This window comes from Myxine glutinosa, chromosome 1, assembly GCF_964187855.1.
Source record: "Myxine glutinosa chromosome 1, kmMyxGlut1.1, whole genome shotgun sequence".
Taxonomy (NCBI): Eukaryota; Metazoa; Chordata; class Myxini; order Myxiniformes; family Myxinidae; genus Myxine; species Myxine glutinosa.
The window spans coordinates 392,062,312-392,090,186 of NC_136261.1; the positions used below are offsets into that span (position 1 = coordinate 392,062,312).

General features: G+C 48.0%; 2 protein-coding genes across 7 annotated transcripts in view; both read left to right on the forward strand.

The window, feature by feature from the left end:
* The window catches only part of LOC144889573 (uncharacterized), a 113,875-nt gene extending 110,989 nt beyond the window's left edge, over window positions 1–2,886 (forward strand). The window contains exon 2 of the mRNA XM_078770296.1: window positions 131–2,886. Coding sequence (XP_078626422.1) covers window positions 608–1,312 — 705 coding nt within the window. The 5' untranslated portion in view covers window positions 131–607 and the 3' untranslated portion in view covers window positions 1,313–2,886. The remainder of the gene's footprint in view (window positions 1–130) is intronic.
* The window catches only part of LOC137416416 (uncharacterized), a 76,322-nt gene extending 48,838 nt beyond the window's left edge, over window positions 1–27,484 (forward strand). For 4 of the 6 annotated variants that reach the window (XM_068102021.2, XM_068102011.2, XM_068101997.2 and 1 more), the window contains 3 exons: window positions 10,074–10,506; window positions 24,976–25,116; window positions 25,242–27,484. In XM_068102021.2, coding sequence (XP_067958122.2) covers window positions 10,086–10,506; window positions 24,976–25,116; window positions 25,242–26,725 — 2,046 coding nt within the window. In that variant the 5' untranslated portion in view covers window positions 10,074–10,085 and the 3' untranslated portion in view covers window positions 26,726–27,484. The remainder of the gene's footprint in view (window positions 1–10,073; window positions 10,507–24,975; window positions 25,117–25,241) is intronic. The other 2 variants (XM_078770292.1, XM_078770293.1) reach the window with 1 other exon arrangement.
* Window positions 27,485–27,875: the final 391 nt, after the last annotated feature.

A 27,875-nucleotide genomic window follows, 5' to 3' on the forward strand; every position in this document is an offset into this window, starting at 1 on the left:
ATGGTTTACTTTTAATTAGTATGTCAACTGGGGACTTCGACTTAGTTTTGATTGGTAATATCATGATTTTTATTCGTTGGAGTTCATATGTTTCCATTTTGCTGTAGTCATCGGTGATTTGTATTTGCAGATCTATAGGAGACAACGAAATTAGCATCATGTCGTCTGCAGCCAAGCAATCTATTCCCTCAATGCCGTCGCCTGTCGCAGGATCCTGCTCACACAAGATGCCGCCCTCGCACTCAGGCTCCCACAAGAGCAGCCGCAAACTTGTCTTCGGCCTAGGTCCAAGCATCACCAAGGAAGATGGCCTCATCACTGGTACCAAGCTGCCAAGTGGTCGCCAGATCTTGCGGTGTATGCTTTACAACTGTGATGCACAACTGCATGCCAAGGGACCTGGATCTATTGGAGCCTTGTCGCGGTTCGAGACGGCCAAGGCCATCCTGGAGCAGGTGCAGCCATTTTACGCCAAGGCCAACATCCCAATGGTCAGTGATCGATGCGCGTGTGACAAGTGGTGGCACTTGTCAATGACAACAACAAACTGCGGCACATTCCGCAGGCTCGGCGCTCCAGTGAGGCTACAGCTCGACAGGTGGATGCTATGGAGCATAGGCTGGATGCCACATTCCCGCTGTGGTCTCCCAATGCTGAGGAGCTGATCCATGATCTGGAGGACGTTGCTTTCCTGGTCAGCATGAAGGATGGCAGAGTGGCCACATTTAGTGCATTTGATGCCAAGCTGCAATGCATGGTCAAACGGAGACAAAAGCGTGAATCTAGGACAGCAGCCTGTCAGGCACGCGCTATCAAGGAGCAGCAGCAGGAGGCCGCGACATTCAACGTGGTCATGTTGGAGAGCGAAAGTGATGAGTACAGCACCGCAGATGAAGCAGCCATTTCATCAGCTAGGAATACACCACGAACCCGCGAGCGCAAAAAGATTGGCACCACAGCTTTCAGACCACCTGACGTCCTTAGCAGGCCGAATCTTGTGTCACTGGCTGCATGGTTGAAGATCACGCCGATGCAGGAGGCTACCTTCACACGCGGCCTGATTGCAGAATCAGGTGGCAGTTTATCAAAAGTTTCCATATCCTATGCAACGGCAGACCGATCACGCCGCAAAGTGCTGGAAGCCATCAGCGAGGAAGTGCATGAGCAGTGGACACCGCCTTCTATGGTCACACTGCATTGGGACAGCAAATTGACGCCGACGCTCAAAAATGTGCGTCAGTTGGAGGAGCGTCTAACGGTGGTGGTTGGAGATGCAGCGCACTCAAGCTACTCGGTGTGCCAGCATACATGAAGGGGACTGATGAGGCATGCGGAACGATCATTGCCCGTTTGACATGCAAGCTGCTGCAGGAGTGGAACTGTGCCGACAATGTTGTCAACTTGGCATTTGACACCACCGCATCAAACACTGGCCATCTCACGGCAGCCTGCATTGGTGTACAGAACTCACTGGGTCGACCACTGCTCTCGTCCGCATGCCGGCACCATATCGGCGAAATGATCCTCAGCCAAATATTCACAGACCTCAAGGTGGAGACGTCGCGCCCGCCAGAGGTTGCCTTGTTTGCACATCTGCGGGTCGGACAACTGGCACCGGCTGCCACACGATGATAGTGGCCCACTATCCTGCTATGTTCCTGCTGATGCTGAACCACAATTTCTGGGCAAATTGCGTGCTTGACTCACCGCATGTGATACGGGAGTGCTCGAATATAAGCGAGATGACTACCGCGAGTTCATTCAGCTGTGTCTTGTGTATCTGGGTGCACGCAGGGCAGTACAGACTCCAATGACTTTCGAACGGCCAGGAGCGCTGCACATGGCCCGATGGATGGCCAAGTTGCTCTACATTCTCAAGCTGCCCTTGATGGAGCAGCACATTGCGTTTTTTCCCAAAGGCACCATCACCACACAGGCAGCAGGTGCTGAAGATTCGGGTGTTTGCCAATTTCATCACGCACATCTACGCAACATGGTGGCTGACCTGCGACACAGCCATAGATGCTGCATGGAATGACCTCACACTGTACCACCACCTGCATATGTACAAGTCCGTTGACCCGGGCATCGCGGCATCAGCAATCAAGGCGCTGGAAAGGCACCTCTGGTACATGACGGGAGACATGCTGCCCTTGGTACTATTCAGCACCAAGGTGCCAGTTAGCGAGCGGCGTGCACTTGCGGACGCCATTTTGGAGCACAAGCCAGATAATTTTCCTGTTCTCCCACAGCTGCGCTTTGGCACTGGCTTTGGCAAGCCGAAGTTTCCAACCCTCTTCCTGACCACCAGCTTGGTCGACCTCGTCAACCCAGACTGCTGGTTTGGTATGCACCAGCTGCGCATTGATCCAGAATTTCTTTCACTCGACGTTGAGGAGTGGGCTACCAGTGCTGCATTCCAGGCGAGTGCGTTGAAAGTACGTGCCATCAACGTCGTCAATGACTGCGCCGAACGTGGTGTCAAACACACGTCAGACTTCCTGGCAGCAGCAAGGAGCGAAAATCACCTGCAGAATGTGCTGCAGGCAATTGAACATGACCGCTCTAAGCAGCCAAATCTTCGCTGCTGCAAGCGCAAGCCAGACACAGACCAGGACTAGGACTCCAGGAAGCTCAAGAACACCAATAACTCAAAACTGCAGTCCTTAATTACAATTTCTTGTGCTCTTGTTCTCAAAACTGCAGTTCTCGGAAAACAAATTCTAAAATATTCTTTTGTGTTTTTATTTTAAAAAACGTTGTTCTGGAATATAATTTCTTGTGTTTTATTATAATAAAATGTCGTCAGACAATTTCTTGCATGTTTATGTCCAAGGAATAAGAATTCTGAAAATACCCAAAAATGAATAAATTTTAAAAATTGCACATGCCGTGTTCCACCTCTAAATCTCAATGAATTTTCACAAAACTTTGCAGAAATCATTTCTATATGTATTAGAACAAAATACAACCCCAGGCAGTTCCACATTTTGACATTAAAATTTTGCCTTGTATTTTGGATACAGAACAGGGGGTAGGGAGGGGTAGGGTAAGATGTGGAAGAGGTAGGGAGAGTCTTAACCCTGCAAATAGTTAAACTCACATGAACACGGGATTTAGAATAGAAAGGGAAAATAATAAAAGGGTTGATTTACAATAACTATTGGGACAAGGAAATGCGACGATAAAAACTAAAACTAGGTTGGGTTCCCACTCACAGACTTCAACAACAGGACAAACGGAAGGATGAAGAAAAGAAACCGTTGTGTTTGTGGATGTGTCTTATCTGTCGATGTCGGGTCGGTCAGGCTCCGTCCGACGCGGCTCTGGTCTGCGCGAACCGCTCGGTCCTGTCTGCTGGCGTACCACCGGCCCTCCGTGCGTCTCGAATGGGTCGCGTGCAGCTTGCTCCTCCAGCCGTGCCAGGACTCGTCCACGAGGAGTCGCTCCCTTGTCCGGAACCAAGATGAGAGGTCCGCCGGCACAGGAACGCGCAAAGATAAACAGGAGAAGAAAGGAATGGGTCTGCAATGCCGGAAGCCAGGAAGAGGCAGGCAGAGGTGAAGAGGCGAAGAAAAGAGCGAAGGGGCCAAGAGTCGAAGAACGAAGGGGTAAAACGTCGATCTATTCTCACTTTTATCAGACCTCCTTCGACGTCACTGGTGCCTCCCTTCCAATCAGCGTACCGCTTCCTGGACGTCTTTCGCGCCCTCCGCATGTCCCCGGCGCCTCCCTTCCAATCAGCGTGCTGCTTCCTAGACGTCTTTCGCGCCCTACGCATGTTGCCGGTGCTTCTCCAATCAGCGAGTTCCTTTTTGTGGTTCTTTCGCGCCCTCCTTACTGATTGGCTGAGCGCCTCGCACGTTTGGTGTCGTGTCATTGGCCGGTGGCCAATCAGTGTGGCACGTCCTTCACCTTCCTTCCTTTCCAATGGGTGACCTGCTTGTTACTCGCCCCTCCCCTGGCCAATCACGAGTTCTCCTGGGCGTGGCTCTCGGCCTGCCTGTGCGATTTCTGCCTTCATGCCAGCGTTGTGCGTGGCTGCTTCCTGTTTGTCATTGTGAGGGGGGAGTATTTATGAATGTGTCCGCTAATGCGGCTAACTAATGTATACGAGTGCATTGCCATACAGGACACTGGGATGTTTACAGGTTCGACACACCGGGGAGTTAGCCTGATCCCTCCTCTACCTATCACAGGGCCATCCTTGTATGACCACAGATGTACACTTAATCCGACAAACCGGGCCAGACAGGTCCCTGACTTACTGACATCGATATGGTTCTTCTTCTTCGTGACATCGGAGTACCTCCCGATGCAGATCTGCCTGGATCTATATATGCCCCAACCCCACCGACATACAGTCACGTGAAAAAGTAAGTACACCCATGTAAAGTTTTGACTTTTTCAACATATTTCAACATACAGCTATTTGATCTTCATTTCAACAATATTGATAGATAAAGGTGATATAACATAACAAATATCATGAAACATTTACATTTTGTAGTTCATTGTATAAATTAAATACATATAAATGCAAATTTCGCATGTGGAAAAAGTAAGTACACCCTTGGCTCTTATAGGTGGTATTGCCCCCTTTGACAGAAACAACCTCAAGTAGGCGTTTCTTATAACTGTCGACCAGTCTCTGACATCGACTGAGAGAAATTTTTGCCCACTCCTCCATGCAGAATTATTTCAGCTGTGCGAGGTTTGAGGGGTTTCTTGCATGGACAGCTCATTTCAAATCCCCCCACAACATCACGATGGGATTTAGATCCGGGCTTTGACTTGGCCATTCCAGAACCCTCCATTTCTTTCTTTTTCAGCCATTCCTTGGTGGATTTACTGGTATGTTTAGGGTCATTGTCATGTTGCAAGGTCCACCTTCAGTTGAGCTTCAACTTTCTGACAGATGACCTCACATTATCCTCAAGCACCCTCTGGTACAATGAAGAATTCATAGTGGATTATATGATCGTGAGCTGTCCAGGGCCTGATGCAGCAAAGCTGCCCCAAACCATAATATTTCCACCACTATGCTTTACAGTTGGTATCAGGTTCTTGTGGTCAAATGCTGTCTTTGGTTTTCGCCAAACATGTCTTCTGGTACTGTGGCCAAATAGCTCTACCTTTGACTCATCTGCCCAGAGCACATTGTTCCAGAAGTGCTGGTCTTTGCCTAGGTTTTCATTGGCAAACTTTAGTCTTGCCCTGATGTTCTTTCTGACAGCCAAGGTTTCCTCCTGGAAAACCTCCCATACAGATCAAATTTGTGCAGCCTCTTTCTTATGGTAGATTCGTGCACTTTGACATCAACAGTGGCAAGAGCTACCTACAGGTCCTGTGATGACATTCTGGGGATCTCAGAGACTTCTTTCAGCATCTTGCGGTCTGCTCTCGGGCTGAACTTGCTGGGGCGGCCTGGCCTGAACAAATTGGCAGTTGTTTGGAATATTCTCCACTTGTAGATGATCTTCCGAACAGTCGAATGATTGATTTCAAATTGTTTGGAGATCTTTTTAAATCCCTTCCCAGACTCGTAGGCATCTATTACCTTCTTTCTGAAGGCCTCAGAGAGCTCTTTTGATCTAGGCATGGTGATGCCGCACACTTCAACAACAAAGAGCAAACCAAACTAAATGTCTGAGGTTTAAAGAAGACAGGTTCCTCCAAGATCTTCTCTAACGATGTTCTAATCATTTCCACCTGAGCTGGTGCACCTGATTCTAATTTTAGGTATTTGAAGTAGTGATAAATGTAGGGGTGTACTTACTTTTTCCACATGCGAAATTTGCATTTAGGTTTATTTAAATTATACAGTAGATGACAAAATGTAAATGTTTCATGATATTTGTTATATTATATCACCTTTATCTAACAATATTGTTGAAATGAAGATCAAATGGCTGTATGTTGAAACATGTTGAAAAAGTCAAAACTTTACATGGGGTGTACTTACTTTTTCATGTGACTAACATTGTTTGCCACATGGCACACACCATATAAAGGGGTCTTTTCTATTGTTTGCCACATGGCACACACACCATATAAAGGGGCCTTTCTATTGTTTGCCACATGGCACATACCATATGAAGGAGCCTTTTTGATAGTTTATCACATGGCACACACCATATAAAGGGGCCTTTTGTAGTTTGCCACATGGCACACACCATATAAAGGGGCCTTTTGTATAGTTTGCCATACGGTGGCACATACCATATATAGGGGCCTTTTGTATTGTTTGCCACATGGCACACCCCATATAAAGGGGCCTTTTCTATAGTTTGCTATAAGGTGGCACACACCATATAAAGGGGCCTTTTGTATAGTTTGCCATACGGTGGTGCATGCCATATAAAGGGGCCTTTTGTATTGTTTGCCCCATGGCATACACCATATAAAGGGGCCTTTTTTATAGTTTGCCACATGGCACATACAATATAAAGGGGCCTTTTGTATAGTTTGCCACATGACACATACCATATAAAGGGGCCTTTTCTATAGTTTGCCACATACCATATAAAGTGGCCTTTGCTATCGTTTGCCACATACCATATTAAGGGGCCTTTTCTATCGTTTGCCACATGGCACATACCACACAGAGAGGCCTTTTCTGTGCCCCTGGCATTTTTCCTAAGAATGCCCCTTGTGATCATACAGTGGGTTCGGTTCCTTTCGCTTGTAGTGCCAGCATCTTCACTTTTTCTTGGAATCCGGATTTGGAACCAAGCATGGCAGGAGCACCGTCAGTACAGACACCGCATACATTCTCCCACTGAATTCCCCCCGCATCACACAACAACTTCATTTTTTCCATGACGTCGTGAGCTTTTGTCGTTGTTTCCAGGGCACTGCAGAACAATAATTCTTTCTTGATATCATCTCCCTTGACATAGCGAACGAATGCCAGTAGCTGGGAGCAGGAACTGACATCGGTCAATTCATCAAGTTGAAAAGAATACAAGTCGAAAGGCGCCGCCTTAATCTCATTGATGATCTGTTGTTTCACATTTCCCGACATGTCACGGAGACGACGCTGCACTGTGTTATTCGATAAAGACACCTGTTCAACTTTGCGAGCCTCTGCCTTGCCGAGAACCCATTCGACAATGAGGAGGGTACAAGGCTTGATGAGTGTCTCCCCAATCGAGTGGGGTTTTTTCTTCTTTGCAATTTCAAGAGAAACTTCATAAGAAGCCTGGACAGTTGCAACATTTTGTTGTTGAAAAGCTCCTCCCTCATCCAACTTCTGTCGCTTTAAATTTCTTTCATGCCGCTTGAAAAATTCGGAATCCTGCTTTGCATGTTGTGCGTGATTTGTCTCGAGGTGCAACTTCAACTTGGATGGCTTCATGGATTCAGTACTCAAAACCTTGTGACACAGCACACATTGTGGTTTCTCTTGGCCAGACACAGTAATGGACGTGAATCCAAGCTTTATGTATTCGTCAAGATACTTTCTTTTTTTTCCTCCCAGAAGCCACAACGTCAAATCTGCAATCGGAAAAAAAACATAACAATATCAGTCAAAACAATGTCAAAAAAAACCAAAAACAATATTTAATTTTTAGTATGGTTCAAATTACCCCATGGCCCCCGGAGAAATACACCATGCCCCCCCCCCCCCTGGGGGCCACGGGCGCCAGGTTGGGAACCACAGTGTTAGAATGATAAGGTGATGCAATAGCCGGTGGATAAATGGTGGTAAACCTTGAATTTCTTAAACCAGTGAGGTACCCGTGCTAAGCACGGGTGGGCGGCCATAAGCAAACAGACAATGCAGAAACGGCGAATGCGAAAGCATGAAACCAATAAATTCCACATTCCTGTGGCACCTTCAATCGCACGTCAGACATGGACAGCAAGTTCGTGAAGGACTTCCATGAAAAACGTGCCCATTCGCAAACAAACGGGTACGTTCACATATAGAAACATCGATCGTGGGTCTGTGGCGAATCTGTATATGGCGATCCGCGAATTTCACGTTTAGAACGTAAAACTGTCACTGCATTTCGTCATTCACTTTTTTTTCTTTTTTTTTCTTTTTATACTGAATCGAGGCTCGTGAAAGAGCTGACAACCGTGAAGGAAAGACAGCACAGGGGGACCGCGAGGGAAAGACAGTACAGGGGGACCGCGAGGGAAAGACAGCACAGAGGGACCACGAGGGAAAGAGAGCACAGGGGGACCACGAGGGAAAGACAGTACAGGGGGACCGTGAGGGAAAGACAGCACAGGGGGACCGTGAGGGAAAGACAGTACAGGGGGACCGCGAGGGAAAGACAGCACAGGGGGACCGTGAGGGAAAGACAGCACAGGGGGAATACGAGGGAAAGACAGCACAGGGGGACCGCGAGGGAAAGACAGTGCAGGGGGACCGCGAGGGAAAGACAGCACAGGGGGACCGCGAGAGAAAGACAGTACAGGGGGACCGCGAGGGAAAGACAGCACAGGGGGACCATGAGGGAAAGACAGCACAGGGGGACCGCGAGGGAAAGACAGCACAGGGGGACCACGAGGGAAAGACAATAAAGGGGGACTGCGAGGGAAAGACAGCACAGGGGGACCATGAGGGAAAGACAGCACAGGGGGACCGCGAGGGAAAGACCGCACAGGGGGACCGCGAGGGAAAGACAGCACAGGGGGACCACGAGGGAAAGAGAGCACAGGGGGACCGCGAGGGAAAGACAGCACAGGGGGACCGTGAGGGAAAGACAGTACAGGGGGACCGTGAGGGAAAGACAGTACAGGGGGACCGCGAGGGAAAGACAGTACAGGGGGACCGTGAGGGAAAGACAGTACAGGGGGACCGCGAGGGAAAGACAGCACAGGGGGACTGCGAGGGAAAGACAGTCAACTCGATATCTCAACTTGTATCTCAACTCAACAGTCAACTTGAACTCGATATCTCTTTTTTCATTCCAAACAGCATAACTCCAATCACAAATTAAATAGCATTAATAAGAAAAATAAACTTTCAACAACATTTGTGACAAACAAATATTTAAATCCTGATGTGAAGTTCCGTCCGGTTGGGTGAGCACAATTACGAATTCAAAATCGTACCTGTATTCACTCAATTCCAATGATGCCTTCAGCCACGGGAGGCTTATCCTTTAACAAAACGATTCACACGATCAACGTTTAACGATTTAACATTATAAATGAATGACTGTTGTATTGAGATGTTGTCAAACCCATGCATTGCCATCATCTGTGCACTGCCGGATTCGCTGCAGGTTCGTAATTCTCATCAAAATCTAAACGGTATTTGTAGAATTTCAACAAAAGCCACATCACTGTTCATGTCGGTAAATATTATTCCATCATGTTTGGAAAATTGGAAAACTTGGAAAAATTGGAAAAACAATACAGCCTATTTTACTCCAAGGGGTCCCAGGATTAACCACCCAAAATATCGTACCGATCGGTTTGGCCATTTTTGCGGTACCTTCGAACAGACAGATGGATATTTGGTGAATTATAGTAAGATTTACACCTTTAAACCTTCATTTAAATTGAATTATATACTTGAATATTTTGTAACACAAATCGCCTTCACAATACTTTCAAGAACCATGATATATACATGTATGTACACACATATGAATATTGCTTTTTTCTCTTTTTTAAATTTAAATAATTAACATAAAGGTAGTTCTCCATTTGTATTTGATGCGCTTGGGAAATCCCTGGCCGTGCCACATCATCTCATCCACATTCATCCCCTCATTCCCCCAATGAAATTGCATCGTTTTTGCGGATAAAATTGGTCTGGTGTTGATGTGGTGCAGCATAATGGGCCGAATGGTCTCCTAGTTTGCTCTGGGATTATTTTTGTCTCGGTATATAAAAACTCACATTCGTGAAATGCTGATTGATAAGGAAACTTACAAAATGGGGCACAGCGGGTGAACAAACTGGATGCATACGCCCGGATTTATTGGATAATTATAATTGATTGGATTGTCAATGGAAATAACTCACAAAAATTCCAAACTTAGTCAGGAAAATAGCATGTATAACTTTTCTGTGTTTAACACAGGTGTTGATTGTATCCCTGGCAGGTCATCGGTGAAATGGAGAGCTTCTTGGTGTGGCTCAAGTCTCAAGGCCTGAGAGCAGAAACAGCCCAAGCAGTGATCGATACGCTTGGAATTGAGAATCAGAAGGTTATTCGAGCTTGTACTGAGTCAGATCCATTGCGGACCGAACTCCTCTCTCTCGCCAAAGAGAAATTTCAATTTGCGATGTATGCTGACTTCTGTAAATTTATGAATTCTTTTTCGAAGCCGCAACATGTCCAGATTGCAGGTTCTTCGCTTTTGGGAAGCATTTTCGTCAACTTGGAGAATGGTATTCGGGAACTTTCCAGTTTCTGTGAAAAGATATTCGGATTCCAAAATGTGCAGCTGGACAACGTTTCTGGTTTCTCTGGAATCGGTTTCAATGATGTCTGCAGACTTTGCTCTCAGGATGATGGTTCAAGACCCACGTCTGGTGTGTGATATATTTATGTATATATATTTTTATACACAACGTCACATGTCAACACATATCTTGATCTTCTGCCATTTTTTTTGGTATTTTTGAAACTTGTATAATCTCTTTTGGTGCAGCATTGTCTTGTCTAATATGAATGGATTTTTGATTTGGGCACAAGGTAAATTTTAGCTCAACTGGAACATTTTTCTGGGTAGCTTATGGGATGTTGAGTGGTCAGTTTGTCCGTGAACACTTGCAACTTCTTCTCTGAAACTGCTGATGGGATTGTGACCAAACTTGGCTAAGATAACATTTTGTGTGTTGGAACTCGAGTTTTCTCATGGCATGAAAAAAATCGAGATCTCAGAGGGTCCACCAGGGTCAAAGTGGTTCCAGGTTTGACCCCCCCCCCCTTCCACCCACATTAGAACGACACAAACAATTTCGATGAAACTTGACCACAACCTTCATCACCCGTGATGTACCAAAGTTTGCTCGCAGCATTTGAAAAATTGGGGTCAATTGCCTCTGGTTTTTTTTTCTTTTTGGGGAATTACGTTAAATTCCGAGGTGTCCCATGTTAAATGGTGCATTTAAGTTATTTGCATGCAGGAAGTAGTTTGTTACCTCTCTTTAGCCATGGGAGGCTTATCCTTGTTATCCCACGCTTTTTGAAAAATATGAAGACGCTTCATCGAAGTCATTTTGTAATCAGCTCTGTCGGTCCGTCCGTCTGTCAATCATGCTGTCTCTTCCTGAACGGTAGTGTAAAAAATCACAAACTTGGTTGTTATGATCACCACATGGCAAAAACGTGCAAGATTCATATCATTTTGATGCCACCCCCTGGGTACATTACCAACAAGAAAGAGCAATCAGAGATTGCATACCCTCACCAGGATGTATTTTCAGTGGTTTTTTAGGCTGTGTTAAAACAAATATGGCGGCCAAACCACGTGACCGATGACATCATTTTTTTTTCTCCACTAATTTATTCCGAGATTATGCTCGACATTTCATCTTGATCGGATGAAGTTTTGTACTTTTCGAATTATGACGTCATAATGGAGGCACCTTTGACATCATTAACATATTTGATTCCCCATGGAGAGTTCTTCACAATGAGCCATGTCTCAATTTTTTCTGTTGAGCCCTTTCGGAGATATAGCGGTGCAAAGTTTTTTATTTTATTTTTTCCATGAAGGCGGCCGAACCACGTGACATATGACGTCATGATTACCAGAGAAAATTATACAGGTGGTGAAATACACCGATGTATACACCGATGGTGAAAATTTCCTGTCAATCGGACCAATGGTTGCACAGAAAATCATATTTATTCTGTGCGGACAAACAGACAAACAGACGGACAAACAAACGGACTCAAATGCAATACCCTCTCCTCAGGCGAGGGTAAAAATAGTATACCAATACCAAAAGGTAGAATAGCAAAAAATGTCATTAGAGGCGCATTAAAAAAATTTTTTTTTAATGTAAACTTGTATATGCAATCACCATTGAGGACACATGGAATGTATAACCTTTTTCGTTGACTCCCGGTTCATGCCCCAGAATTTAGCATCACCGGCCAAATGGAAAGGAAACCTTCAAAATTTGATATTGGGTCATTCCTGGTGGAACTTGTTGCCATCTTTCAACTTTGTTTTGAGAACGAAGCGTGGGGATTTGCGATGGCGCGCCATGTTTTTCTTGGACTTTTAGTTCTCTTGAACAGGCGCGCTGCACACGGAGACAGCTGATCAATCTCTTATCATTGTTGAAACAGTGAAATTCATCATATAATTCCTTATATCTTTGAAATATTTGGTTGAACAATGAGAACGTTAAAAAAAAAGAAAATTTTCATTTGAAAACAAACTCCAACCCACTGGTCGATAAAATGAACACAATGTGGAAATTGCTTTTTTCTAACAATAATTTGGTCTTTCTTCGAAAGAAAAGAATTATTTAATTCGGAAATGTTTATTTAAACCTAAATCAAGGTTTGAGTTGTAATTAACTAAATTTCAATAACTGCAGTTTGGACATCGAATCTATGTGCAGTATTGGGTAAAACCTCTTATCTTCTCTTATCCACCATCTCTTATCTTCTCTTATCCACCATCTCTTATCTTCTCTTATCCACCACGTCTTATCTTCTCTTATCCACCATCTCTTATCTTCTCTTATTCACCATCCCTTATCTTCTCTTTTCCACCATCTCTTATCTTCTCTTTTCCACCATCTCTTATCTTCTCTTTTCCACCATCTCTTATCTTCTCTTATTCAAAACCTTGAACTTTTCTACCCCCGTTAATACAACCCAAATCCACCATTTTTCAAATTCCGTTTTTCTTTCCTCAAAGTCCGAGTAATGTGTATGTGTTTTATACCGTTTCCCAATCCCCGTCCCACTTCCCCATCCCCCACCACACCCCTTTCCCTTCTGCAGATCTACCACTGTCCCTGTTCTCTTCTGTTGTTGTGTTTCCCTCTCTCTCCCCCTCTTGCCTCTCACTCCCTTTATTGCATGTTTTATGTGTTTTCTGTTTGTCTTTGTGTTTTATGTATTCCTCTTGCGCGAGCCTCGACTTTGAATCCCCAAAAAAAAAAGTGGACTTGTGTGCAGGTGAAGCTGATCTGGAAGAGGGAACTACGTTCCAAATGGATATTCCTCAAAAACCTTTCGAACTCAAATACAGTATTCCGATTATAGAGTAAAATGATGCATCCACACAATAATCCAGCATTACTTCCCTGCATAACGCCCACCAACTAATGGCAGCAAATGAGACACTGTAGCGACCCATGGGTCCCCCAAGCGAGACCAGCATCAGAATCTCCTTGCTCCAGCCGGTGACGTAACCGGCGGGCAAACCACGGCGCCGGGGTGGCCGGTCACGTGACCACCAAAGCGCGCCTCGCCTAACAGGCGTGGCTTTCGGTTTCGGTTGTGCTTTCTGGTTTTGATATATATGCAGCCCGATAAACCGGCTTTTCAGAGTTCCCGAGTTGGTTTTTACAATAAACATCTTCTCGGACGAGTTTGTGTCTTGCCCGTCACTTCGTCCGTCTCAAGCAAGAGCCCTGCTCTTCACTGGTGACCCCGAATTTACGACACGCGATGGACACCGCAGTGTCCCTCAAATTGCCCAGCTTCTGGGAAGCACATGCCGCCGTCTGGTTCGCGCAGGCAGACTCCCAGTTCGCCCTGCGTAGCATAACGGAGGACGCCACGCGATACCAATACGTTGTCGCCGCGCTTGGCTCCGCGACCGCCGCCCGCTGCCTGAGCTTCCTCCAGAACCCGCCCGCTGATGGCAAGTACGACGCCATCAAGGCACTTCTTCTGGGCGCTTTCGCCCTCTCCCCGGCTGAGCGTGCACGACGCCTTCTCGACCTTCCTGAGCTCGGCGATACGCGCCCGTCCGAATGCATGGACTACATGCTCGCGTTGCTCGGCGAGCACCCCTCGGATTTCCTGTTTCGGGAGCTTTTTCTTCGCCAGCTCCCGTTCACGACCATCGTGAACCCCCGCGACCTCGCCAAGGAGGCCGACAAGATCGATTCGGCAAGCCAGCTCGTCGGGGTGGCGGCCGGGAGCCCTCCCGCCCACCCGCCCGGCGCCCGCAACGCAGTTTCCTTCCCGGAGGCCGCCGAGCCGGCGGGACTGGCAGCAGCGACGCCGCGTCGCCCGGTCCCGATGCGTCGACTGGAGCCCCCGCCGGACCCGGCCTGGTGTTATTTCCACGCTAGGTTCGGGCGGCAGGCCCGATCATGTCGACCCCCGTGCACGTTTGGAAAGTCGGGAAACGGGCGTTCCCAACCAGCAATGAATGCCGGCAGTTCCGGAAACCTGCTATTCATCGCAGACCAAGCGTCGGGCCGGCGCTTTCTCTGTGACACCGGCGCCCAGCTGAGCGTCATTCCTGCTTTGGCGGAGGACAGGCGGGCCGCCGTTTGTGGCCCCTCCTTAATCACGGCCAACGGCTCGGCCATCCGCACCTTCGGTCCACGCACCGTCGCCCCTCCGCTTCGGCAGCCAGCTCTTTCACTGGGAGTTCGTGATGGCGGACGTCCCCATGGCTTTGCTCGGGGCCGATTTTCTGTGCGCCCACGGGCTGCTGGTCGACGTGAAACGCCGCCGTCTCGTCATCGCCGAAACTTTCAGCTCCCTGGCATGCGCTTTGAGCCGTTCCGCGCCCACCGAGTTTTCCTGCGTCCTCCCATTGGCAGACGACTTCGCACGTCTCCTCGCGGAGTTCCGGGCCCTCACGCAACCGACGTTTTTGGCCATCGCGGTGCGTCACGGTATCGCGCATCACATCCCCACTACGGGCCCGCCGGTGTACGCCCGGGCTCGCCGTCTCAATCCCGCCAAACTCGCCGTCACCAAGGCCGAGTTCGCCGCGCTGGAGCGCCTCAGCATCGTGCAGCGCTCCGACAGCGCCTGGGCCTCGCCGCTGCACATCGTCCCGAAGCCCTCGATTCAGTATACCGAAGCCGGGGGGGGGCGGATGGTGGCCATGCGGTGACTACCGCCGCCTTAACGACGCCACTACCCCCAACAGGTACCCCGTCCCGCACATCCAGGATTTTTCCGCCCGGTTGGCGGGGCGGACCATTTTTTCAAAAGTGGACCTGATTCGGGGGTACCACCAGGTGCCCGTCCGCCCGGCCGACATCCCGAAGACGGCCGTTATTACACCTTTCGGCCTGTTTGAATTCCTCCGGATGTCCTTTGGCCTTAAAAACGTGGCACAGGCGTTCCAGCGCCTGATGGACGGCGTGCTGCGCGACTTGCCGTTCCTCTACACCTACCTGGACGACATCCTCGCCGCCAGCACGTCCAGAGCCGAGCACCTCCTCCACCTCCGGACGCTGTTCGGCCGCCTCAGCGAGCACGGATTGATCGTCAACCCGGCCAAATATCACTTTGGTGCGGCGACGATCGACTTTTTGGGCCACCGCATCACCCGGACCGGCACCGTGCTGCTACCGGCCAAAGTCGAGGCCATCGCCGCTTTCCCGCGCCCCCGCTCCGTCAAGGCGCTGCAGGAGTTCCTCGGGATGGTGAACTTTTATCACCGCTTCGTGCCCCGAGCTGCGCAACTCATGCGGCCCTTGTACGCCGCCCTCCGCGGCCAGCCGGCGAAACGCGACGTTGTCTGGTCCACGGACATGGACGCGGCTTTTACCGGCACAAAACGGGCCCTCGCCAATGCCACGCTGCTGGCCCACCCGGTACCCCAGGCTCCCATCGCCCTCACCACGGACGCCTCCGACTACGCCGTGGGCACGGTTGATGAACAATGGGTCAACGGGGCCTGGCAGCCACTCGCGTTCTTCAGCCGGCAACGCCTGCCCAACGAGTTGAAGTACAGCACCTTCGACCGCGAGCTCCTCGGGCTGTACCTGGCCGTCGGCCATTTTCGCCACCTCCCGGAGGGCCGCCCGTTCACGGCTTTTGTCGACCACAAGCCGTTTGTTTTCGCCATGGCCAAGGTCACGGAGCCGTGGTCGGCCCGCCAGGAGCGCCACCTCTCCGCCGTGTCGGAGTACACCACGGACATCCGGCACGTCGCCGGGAAGGACAACGCCGTGGCCGACTGCCTTTCTCGAGCCGGCGCCAATGCCGTCCTCCTCGGCGTTGATTTCGCCCTAATGGCAACGGACCAGGCCACCGACGGCACGGTGCAGGTGTTCCGTGTGGCGGACACGGGCCTCCGCTTGGCTGACGTCCCCTTCGCGGACACGGTCCTGCTGTGCGACATCTCCCAAGGCCGACCTCGCCCCGTTGTGCCGGTCACCTGGCGACGGCGCATTTTTGCTTCGCTCCACGGCCTCTCTCAGCCGGGCCGGAAGGCGTCCCAGAGGCTGGTGGCGGCGCGTTTCGTCTGGCATGGACTGTGACGGGACGTCCGCGACTGGGCCAACGCCTGCACACCCTGCCAGCGGGCCAAGGTCCACCGTCATACCCAGGCTCCGCTGGCTCCCTTCACCGTGCCCGAGCGACGGTTCGACCACGTCCACGTGGACCTGGTGGGTCCCCTTCCCCCATCGCAGGGGTTCACCCACCTGCTTACCATGGTGGACAGGACCACCAGGTGGCCGGAGGCCGTGTCCCTCGCCTCCACCACCACCGCCGACGTGGCCCAGGCGTTCATCGCCACCTGGGTCGTGCGTTTCGGCACACCAGCGGACATCTCATCGGACCGCGGCCCACAGTTCACGTCCGAACTATGGGGCGTGGTCGCCCGCACGTTGGGCGTTACCCTGCACCACACCACGGCCTACCACCCCACAGGCCAATGGGTTGTGCGAGCGGTTCCACCGCTCCATGAAGGCCGCACTCATGGCCGGCCTCCAGGATGACGGCTGGGCCGCCCGGCTCCCGTGGGTCCTTTTGGGCCTCCGCACGGCTCCCAAAGAGGACCTCCAGGCGTCCACCGCCGAGCTGGTGTACGGCCAGGCCCGCCGCGTACCGGGCGAGTTCATTCCCGACGCCACCAGCCCTTGGTCCGCCACGCGCCAGCGCACGGACTTCCAGGAGGCCGCCCCACGTTTCGCCCCGGTGCCCACGTCCCGCCACGGCGACCCCCAATCCTATGTCCCCCCAGCACTCCGCACGGTGGAGTACGTCTTTGTGCACCACGACGCGCACCGGGGGCCGCTCTGGCCACCATACGACGGACCCTTCCGGGTCCTACGGAGGGACAACAAGTCCTTCATCGTCAACATCGGCGGCCGAGGGGACCGGATTTCGCTGGACCGCCTCAAGCCGGCCCACATGGACGTCGGCAAGCCGCCACAGCTGGCTCTCCCACCGAGGCGTGGCCGCCCCCCGTCCACTGCACCCCCCCCCCGACCACCCGCCACCACACCGGACCCCCCCCCCCCCCGTGACTGGCCAGGGGTCGTTTCGGTCAGGTCATCCGGACCCCCCTCAGGTTGACCTTCCTGGATCACGTCCATTCTGGGGGGGCGTGTGTAGCGACCCATGGGTCTCCCAAGCGAGACTAGCAACAGAATCTCCTTGCTCCAGCCGGTGACGTAACCGGTGGGCAAACCACGGCGCCAGGGTGGCCGGTCACGTGATCACCAAAGCGTGCCGCGCATGCGGTTATAATCCTTTGCACCTGTCGGTTACGTGACCACCAAAGCGCGCCTCGCCTAAGAGGCGTGGCTTTCGGTTTCGGTTGTGCTTTCTGGTTTTGATATATATGCAGCCCGATAAACGGGCTTTTCAGAGTTCCCGAGTTGGTTTTTACAACAAACATCTTCTCGGACGAGTTTGTGTCTTGCCCGTCACTTCGTCCGTCTCAAGCAAGAGCCCTGCTCTTCAACACCAGTTTAATGAACATCCAAGGCACGGCACACACATAGATGGATTACCCTCTTTAATTCCACCACCCGAAAACCTCTTTCCTTCCTCTTCCAATCCCCCAATCACCTTCCCATTTTCCGATTCCTACATATGCATATTTCAGCTTTTACATTTTCCTCTGAGTGTCACAAACTCATCAACATGTAATTCGTTCGGCCAGGTGGGCAAAGGTTCAGAAGCGAAGTTCGGATTGGTAGTTTGAATGTGTGAAATAATACGGTTGGGGGGGGGGGGGGGAGGGGGGGAGTGAGAGGGGTTGAGGTGGTGGAGATGATGCAGAGAAGGAGGTTGGAAGTGTTGTGTGTGCAGAAGACCAGATGCGGGACAGGGCCAGGAGGTTCGTAGGAGGATACATGCTGTTGCACCCGAGTGAGGATGAATTGAGTAATGGCGGAGGAATAAAAGTTTCGGGAGACATCAGCAAGCAGGTGGTCAGAGTGGGACGATGGGAGGGATGGGTAGTTATGGCATGGGTGGTGGTTTCGAGGCAAATGGTGTGTTTTGTTGGTTATGTGGACCACAACCGAAGAGTACAAGGAGAGGGTGAGGGCCAGGTATGAGCAACGTAGCGAAGAAGCGGAAGGTTTGGAGAAGGAGTGAAAGTATGCAGGGGCACGTAAGGGAATTGCAGAAGTGTTGCGTGGAAGGACGTCAGGAGAGGGTGCATTGTCGAGGGATAGAAACCAGGCATGGTGGACAGAGGAAGTAGCGAAGGCAGTTTTTTTGTTTGTTTGTTTTTTTTATACAAGATCGAGGCTCGTGTAAGAGCTAACATAGATCACAAAAAGACAAACTGACACATAAAACATTTGATAAAAGGAGCAGGAGTCAAGATGGGAAGAGAGAGGGAAGCACACACGTACAACATTTGAGAGCAGGGATATCAGGTTTGGAAGTTGGTGAAAAGAAGGAGATTTGGAAGAGGATATTGAAGATCAATGATAGAGGGAGATAGCCTGATGCAGGGTGCTACACCTGTATGGGCAGAAGAAGAAAGCAGCAAGAAAATATGTGGTTAAGGCGAGGAATATGAAAGAGGAAGTGCACAACAAGTTTGAAGATGATGGTGGGAGGAAGATTATCCATAAATTGGCTCGTGACAGGAATGAGGATAGGAAAGACATGAAGGGAGGGGCGGAGATGAAGGATAGAGGTGGAAGACAAGTGACAGAGGGGTGCACGATTGAAGGTGTGTGAAGGATATTTCCAAGCTGTTGAATCAGGAAGGAAGCAACAGTGAGCTGGAACTACAGAGTTATGTGGATGGAAAAGCAGAGATGACGGAAGAGGAAGTGCGGACGGCATTGAAGAGGATGAAAAAGGGAAGAAGCTCGGCGTTGACGAGGCATGTACACAAATTATAATTGCAGCTGGAGAAGTTGGAGTCAGGTGAACAAAGAGGTTGTTGAATGTACATATGAGGGATGGGTCCATTCCAGAGGAGTGAAGGATAGGGTTAATTGTGCCGATATGAAAGGGGATGGGGAGTCTTCAAGATCTGGGGAAGTACAGGGGAATTACACTCCTTAGTCATGTTATGAAGGTGCTGGAGAGGATTCTGGATGAGAGTATGAGGAAGAGTGTGGAGAAGCAGATCTGAGAAGGGCAGCAGGCGTTCAGAAAGGGAAGGACAGAACGGATGTTCATGCTGAGACATCTGGTGGAAGTGGAGGTTGGAGATGCAAGGTGAAATGGCATTGGGACTTGTGGATCTGGAGAAGGCCTATTTCACTGTCTCGAGAGAGAGATGGTGATGGCGACACTGAAATGGATGGGAGTGACAGAAGCAGACGTTAGGTTGGTGAAGGGCAGGATTGGGAGTCGTGTGCAAGGGAACAAAGGCAAGAGTTTTGGTTGGTCCTTGGATGTTGGAGTTCAATGTGAACATCAATTTGAGGCAGAGACGTCCTCTCTGTCCACTCCTGTTCATCATGATGATGGAGCTGGTAAGCAGGAAGGTAAGCATGAAAGATATTATGTGGAGAATATTGTGTGAGGATGATCTGACTGTTGTGGTGGAGAGTGGGCAGGCAATGCAGGAAGTACTGGGGGAGTGGTAGGAGGCATTTTTGAAACATGGGCAGAAAATGAGCATGGAGAAGACAGAGGTGATGTGGTTTGGGCAGAAGAGAAAATAAATGAATATCAGGTTGGAGGGGAAGGAGATCAGAGAAGGAAATAGGTTTGAGTATCTGGGGGGGGGGGGGTGGGGGGGGGGAAGTGAATGGAGATGGTAAGTCAGAGGCAGAGGTGTGGAAGAGGATTCAAAGAGTAATGGCAGACAAAAAAAAATTAAATGAGATTGAAGGGAAGGTTCTGATATGGTGTGTACCACCGGACTGCCTTTTGGGTCTGGAGATGGTGGCACTGACAAAGAGACAACAACAGAAGCTGCAGATTTGCAAGAACAACTGAGTGAAGAGGATTGCTGGAGTGAAGAGGGTGGATAAAAGGAGAATGGATGAACTGAGGGAGGAGATTGGTGTGTAGATGAGCTTAACGAGGACATTGGTGAAATGTCGGCTGAAATGGGCTCGACATTTGGTGTGGATGGGGGAAGAAAGAATGGCAAAGAAAGTGAGTTGAGGAAATAAGGTAGGAGGAAGAGAGGTAGACTGTGGTTCAGGTGGGAGGATTGTGTGAAGAAAGATCTCAGTAAAGTGAGGGTGCATAGAGTTGGTTGAAGATGGAGTGGAGGAGTATCATGGTCAAAGCAGGGCAGGGGCTTGGTACCGTTGGACCTCACCCCTTACAAAAGAGAAGGACAACAACAACAACAAATTCCCCACATATAGTGAGCATGTACAAAAGTTCCCGTACCATTTTATGTACCGATATGCAGGTATTATGTACTTGGGTTGTCTGTCCATTTGTCCAGCGCAATAACTTGAGAAACGTTGAAGGGATTTATTTATTTTACCGAACTTGGGACAGGTATGAAATATGATAACAAAATAGTCGTCATATGTGGCAACAAAATAATATAGTATCAAAATAATTATCACTAAATAAGTAAAAACAAAAAAGGCGTCAGTTGATGGTAAAAAAACAATTTAACTTTTTTTTCTGCCCCGCAGACAAGGTCGGAGACTATCAGAAAAAAAGAGGAAAAATATCAGCCAGAAAAAAAGTTTCATTGCTTTTTACCATCAACCGACGCCTTTTTTGTTTTTACTATGTGTGCTTCAATTATTTTGTGACTATATTCGTGTATAATGAGCTCGACCGACCGATCATCTGTCCATGTATTTTTGTGGACATGATATTTCAAAAACCATTGAACATTTAGCTTTCATATTGCAGATATCCATCCCTCATGTCATTGTATCAACCTGATTAGATAACGGCTGTGATTAGCTAAATGTTGGTGATATGGAGATGGCACATTGCCCAGCCTGACCCTTGCCAAGGAACTGCTTCAGAAGCACCGACCCTATATTACAGAGTATGCCACATCAAATGGGGTATTTTCAAAAAAGGCATTGGAAAAGTAGCTTCCTCGTAAGGTTTGGAGCCAACTGTCTAATTAGACAACAACAACAACAGGCATTTTAAGGCCATTTTCCCTGCTAGAGCGGGGGTTAGCCTTGCGGTCCCCATGACAATCTTCTCCATATTGCCCTATTTTCTGCATCTCTCCTTGTTAACCCCCTAGCCCGCATTTCTTCTTGCACCATCTTCAGCCAAGTCTTTCTCGGTCTTCCCCGTCCTCTACTTCCTTCTACATTAACTTCCATCACTCTTCTCAACCAGTCACTTTCATCCTTCCTCAACACATGACCAAACCATCTCAACCTGTTTCTCTTCACAGCATCCATCACAGGCTCTATTCCCATCATCTTTCGCAATTCATCATTTGTCTTCCTCTCTCTCAACGATACTCCACACATCCACCGAACCATTCGCATTTCCACCCTTTCCAGCCTTCGTTGCTGCTCTACGTTCATTACCCATGTCTCGCTCCCATAAATCATAACACTTCTCACACATGCAGCATACAGCTTTCCCTTCAGCTTCAACGACACTCCCCTCCTCGTCAGCACGCCACTCAGTTCCCGAAACTTCTTCCATGCACATCTCACTCGAGCAACCGCTGCCGAGTCTGATCCACCTTCTCCATTCAGCATGTCTCCTAGGTAACAAAATGTTTTCACACCTTCCAGCTTCACGCCGTCTCCAAGATCCAACTCAACATTTCCTCCATCTGCAGCTCCCTCTGTGCACACCTTACACTTGAATGTAGCTGCCACACTGGTTAATGACCCTCTCAGACCACTACATTTTTGATGAACCCACTCAGCACACATTGTACATTGAATGGAATTCACTCTGACACCCTTCCTGCACACAGCACACGGCCACTTCCCAGTTCTTCCCACCTCACCACATGCTTTACCACTTGCCATCACCTTCGTTTTTCCGATATTCACCTTCAGACCTTTTGTCTCCATACATTCCTTCCACTTGTTCATCTTCTCCTTCAGTCCATCCATACTTTCTGCAATCAACACCAGATCATCTGCATACAACAACTCCCACGGTAAACCCTCCTTTACGTTCCGAGCCAGCACCTCCATGACAGCTACAAATAGTAGTGGACTTAGTACCGACCCCTGACGCACTCCCACCTTCACCTCAAACTCACCACTGTTCCCGTCCTTCGTCCTTACAGCTGTGCGTGCTCTTTTGTACATTGCCATCACCACTCTGATCAACCATTCCTCCACTCCTAACTTCCTCAATGCCCATGTCACTACTTCACGTGGAACCCTATCGAATGCTTTCTCCAGATCAACAAACCCAAGAAACAACTTCTTCCTCTTCTCCATGTACTTCTCCTGCAACTGCCTCAATAAAAAGCGTGTCTGTCGTTCCTCTTCCTGGCATAAATCCAAACTGCATTTCATGAATCTTCACTTTCTTCCTTATCCTCCTCTCCAACACCCTTTCCAATACCTTCATTCCATGCTCCAATAACTTTATCGCTCGATACGAGCCACAGTCCAGAGGGTCACCTTTCCCCTTGTATAGAGGGACGAGGGTACTCAGTTCCCAATCCACTGGAATGCGGCCTTCTTTCACCACCAGATTGCAGATCTCTGTCATTCTCTTCACACCCCAATTTCCCGCTGCCTTCAACATATCTCCCACAACTCCCGTCGGCCCTCCCGCTTTTCTACTCTTCATTGCTTTTATCGCTTCCTCAACTTCCTTCTCGGTTATCTTCTCCTGCCGGTCCTAAAACTGGGTTACTCTCTATGTTGCCATCCCATTCATTCTCTGTATTCAACTGTATTTCCATATATCTTTCCATCTTCCTTTAATTCCATCTGGGTCCACAACGATTTGTCCCACTTCATCCTTCAAGCAACTCACCCCCATCACATCGCACCTCTCTTTCGCTATCTGCTTTGCAATCCTGAATACCGCTCTCTGACCCTCTTCCGAATCAAAGCGTGCTCCGAACATTTTCCTACATGCCTCCTGTGCCTTTGCTACCTCTTTCTTTGCAGCCTTCTTGGCTGCCTTATAACTTTCATGCTCTGCCTTTTCTGCTCCCATACCCTTTGCCTTCTGCCACTCCTTGAACTTCTTCCTCTTCTCGTCAATCTTCTTTCCAACTTCATCATCCCACCACCATGTTTCCGAGTGCCTCGGTGGTCCTTTTGTCCATCCACAAACCTCACCAACGGCTCCCAACAGACTATCTTTCATTGACATCCAACCACTTTCAAGCTCAACCACATCATCCTCGACCATACTCAGCCTCTCTTTTAATGCCTCCCTCACTGTCATCTCTTTCAACCTCCACACCTTCATTCTCGGTTGGTACTTCACCCGCCGAGCTCTCCTCGCACCTTTCACCCTTATGTCACAGACAACCAAGTGGTGCTGTGAAACAGCCTCTTCCCCCGGGATCACCTTTGTGTCCCGGAGGTGCCCCCTATCTCGCCTACGCACCATCAGGTAGTCAACGGTTGTCGTCGACCCACCTGACGTGTATGTAACAAGCTTATTATCCTCTTTCTGGAACCGAGTATAACAAATCAGCTCCATCAGCAAACTCCAAAATCCTTTCACCTTCTCCATTTCTCACACCATATCCGTAACCCCCATGAACTCCGTCAAAACCATCCATACTCCTTCCCACATGTCCATTTAGGTCTCCTCCTACCACAACAACTTCCTCATCTTTCACGTTTTCCATCAGCTTCTCTATCGCACACCAGAACTTGTCCTTGTCTTCATCACTTCGACCAACCTGCGGAGCATATCCCGAGATGACGTTCACCAAGAGCTTTCCAATCATCATTTTCACCATCATCAACCTATCACTCACTCTAGTCACACTCACCACACTGTCTACAAACTCCTCAGAAAACAGGACACCAACACCATTCACGCCCTCCCGGCACCCTTGCCACACAAACTTGTATTTCTGTCCCTGCCTACCCTTCACCATTCTCACACCACTTCCCTTCCATCTCGTCTCTTGCACACAACATATGTCCACTCTTCTTCTGACCAATACTTCCACCACTTCTCCTGATCTCCCTGTCATTGTCCCTACATTCCATGTCCCAAACCTCAGAAACCGATCTCCACGTTGTCTAATTAGCAATGTCTTATTTTGATACATGTGCTGGGAGGAGGTTGCAGTGAAGAGATGGACCAAATGTCCTGTGATGGTGCTGATTCTGTGATATTTAGATAATAAATAACTAATGTATTGTGTTTGAGTGATGTGATAAACTCTGTGCAACGTCCGTAAATTCCAGAAATTTTTCAAAATGAATTTTCCAATCTTTATTTTATTTAAATTGAATTAAATGCTTAAACATTGTTGAACATAAATCGCCTTGTTACTTCCACTAACCTACGGTGCAGCAGTACTTGGACATGTGAAATAGGGCGGTGTTTCAGGGTGATTGAGAAGACTGCTTCATTAGCACTTAAGATTTCTTTTAAACAATCTTTAACTTCATTTTTATATTTAAATTGATGTTCACATTCCATGACGTAACATGGTCCATGAAGTCTCAAGAACGTTCTAAATCTCATTTCCCTGCAAAAGATTGACGCTGATTTGCACTCAGGTGATGCCTTTTCTGTAAATGTGGAAGGCAGACAACACAACAACGATTTATCTGTCAAAGAAGATTCAAAATGTGCTTCTGCAAAGGAAGGTTCAGATGATATTCACATGACAAACAGAAGTGCTTCCTGTTTTGCAACTGGTGAGTAGAAATGTAAAAAATTAACATTCAATCTTTGATGTTGAAAATATATATAATTTTCGGAATATTGTTAAATATTTTGATTTTGACAAAAAAAGAAATTGTTGTGTTCTTTGTTTCTGTAGAACAATCCAGAAGTAATGTGGGACAAATAAGGTCCAGTCGCAGTTTGACAGTGATGAAGAAGCCATTTTTGAAGAAACGATCACGAAATCAAGAACCACTTCCGATAAAATTCAAGTGCCTGACTGGGCCTCGCAACACTAACATTAATATTGAATTAAACAAACATGAAAAGGTTCCAGAAAGGCAAATACGTTATAAGTGTAATGTGTGCAGAATGGATTTTGCTTCAACGAGTTACCTCAAAATACACATGAGGATTCACACTGGAAAACACCCCCACAAATGCTCTGTCTGTGGTAAAGGTTTCAAGACAAAAAGCAAATTGAATCGACATACGAGGATCCATACAGGAGAGCGACCTTACAAATGCTCGATATGTGATGAAGGTTTCTCTCAAAAACGCAATTTGAAATTACATATGATGATCCATACAGGAGAGCGACCCCACAAATGCTCGATATGTGATAAAGGTTTCTCTCGTGGCGGCAATTTGAAATTACATATGAGGATCCATATAGAAGAGCGTCCTCACAAATGCTCGATATGTGATAAAGGTTTCTCTCATGGCGGCAATTTGAAATTACATATGAGGATCCATACAGGAGAGCGACCTTACAAATGCTCGATATGTGATCAAGATTTCTCTCAAAAACACAATTTGAAATTACATATGAGGATCCATACAGGAGAGCGACCCCACAAATGCTCGATATGTGATGAAGGTTTCTCTCAAAAACGCAATTTGAAATTACATATGATGATCCATACAGGAGAGCGACCCCACAAATGCTCGATATGTGATAAAGGTTTCTCTCGTGGCGGCAATTTGAAATTACATATGAGGATCCATACAGAAGAGCGTCCTCACAAATGCTCGATATGTGATAAAGGTTTCTCTCGTGGCGACAATTTGAAAAGGCATATGAGGATCCATACAGGAGAGCGTCCTCACAAATGCTCGATATGTGATAAAGGTTTCTCTCATAGCAGCAGTTTGAAATTACATATGAGGATCCATACAGGAGAGCAACCTCACAAATGCTCGATATGTGATAAAGGTTTCTCTCGTGGCGGCAATTTGAAACAACATATGAAGATCCATACAGGAGAGCGTCCTCACAAATGCTCGATATGTGATAAAGGTTTCTCTTATAGCGGCAATTTGAATCAACATATGATGATCCATACAGGAGAGCGTCCCAACAAATGCTCGATATGTGATAAAGGTTTCTCTCAGAGCAGCAGTTTGAAATCACATATGAAGATCCATACAAGAGAGCAACCGCACAAATGCTCGATGTGTGATAAAGCTTTCTCTCATCAAGGCAATTTGAATGAACATATTAAGATCCATACAGGAGAGCTGAAATCTGAAATACCAGGATATGAAAAAAGATGTGATGTGGATTTTGAAATGGATGAAATCTGCAATTGTACCATTGATAGTCGGAGCCACAGGGAATCCGGATCCTCAGCGATGTAAGCGATCCTCAGCAGCAGGTAAGGTATTCTGTGAACCAGCATGGAGAAAGCTATCATGAAAGCATACAGTGCTTTGGGGATATACCTTGTCATACAACCTCTCAGAGTACTATCTGTAATCCATGACAACCAGCCAGCATCCCAACCCCCTTTATGAAAACCATACAGCTGGCTGTCACTAGAATGTCCACAACAATGAATGCAAATTGCTGCCAAAAGACAACAATGCTAACCTCAAAATGCTAACCCCATCTGATCAAGTTTAAAGAAAATTACAGCTTATTTTAAAAAATGGAAAATTTATTAGATTCTCCATATTCTCATAATCGAGAATCGTTGTAAATTTGATGCCAAAAACGCAAATGATAACTTTATCTCTCAAACTGATCTTGGATCTCATCGTGCTTCTTTCAGGGTCTTCCTAAGGTTTACAGTTTGTAATTATTGTCTCTGTCCTTGCCATGTATCCAGCCAAGTTCCATTTGAGTTTTTTGATTGTGACCAGTGTTTTGAATTTTGTTTTCTTTCTGATTTAGTTGTTTTTCTTGTCCCTTTTTGGTTATGCTCAGATGGCATCTTTCCATGGCAGCTTGAACATTAATTTTTACTCAATCTTTGCTGTAGTCCATGTTTCATTATGTGTGATATGGGGAGAACACCCTTGTTGTAAAATTGTTTATAGAAGAATCCTGCCGATGCATTTCATGAAACTTGAATTTGTGAAGGATTTCACGATAAAGAGAGGTCCTCAAAGTACAAATGCACTGTCTGTGTTATTGGGAATATTGTCGTATGGTTTGCCCAGTTAAGACCGAGCGTCACCACGGATGAATTGAGCTTTAATGGAGGCGTTTATTCAAATCAATGGTGGATCGACACACGGGCCGGGGGATTGGGGGAAGATGCCGCACTTACTTTTTCGGGCCTGACGATGTCTTCTCCCTGCAAATTATTAACTCAACCCGAGACGGAGGTAAAATGTACAAGAAATATTTATTAACAGAACCGAGAACAAGGAAACGCGATGGAAGAAACTAAAACCTAAGTTGGGACGTCCCCGCACAGACTTCAGATTCGAAACAATGGGAGAGGATGAATAAAATAAATGTCTTGTCATGTTGTGGAATGTGGTGCGTCTTATCTGTCTGCTG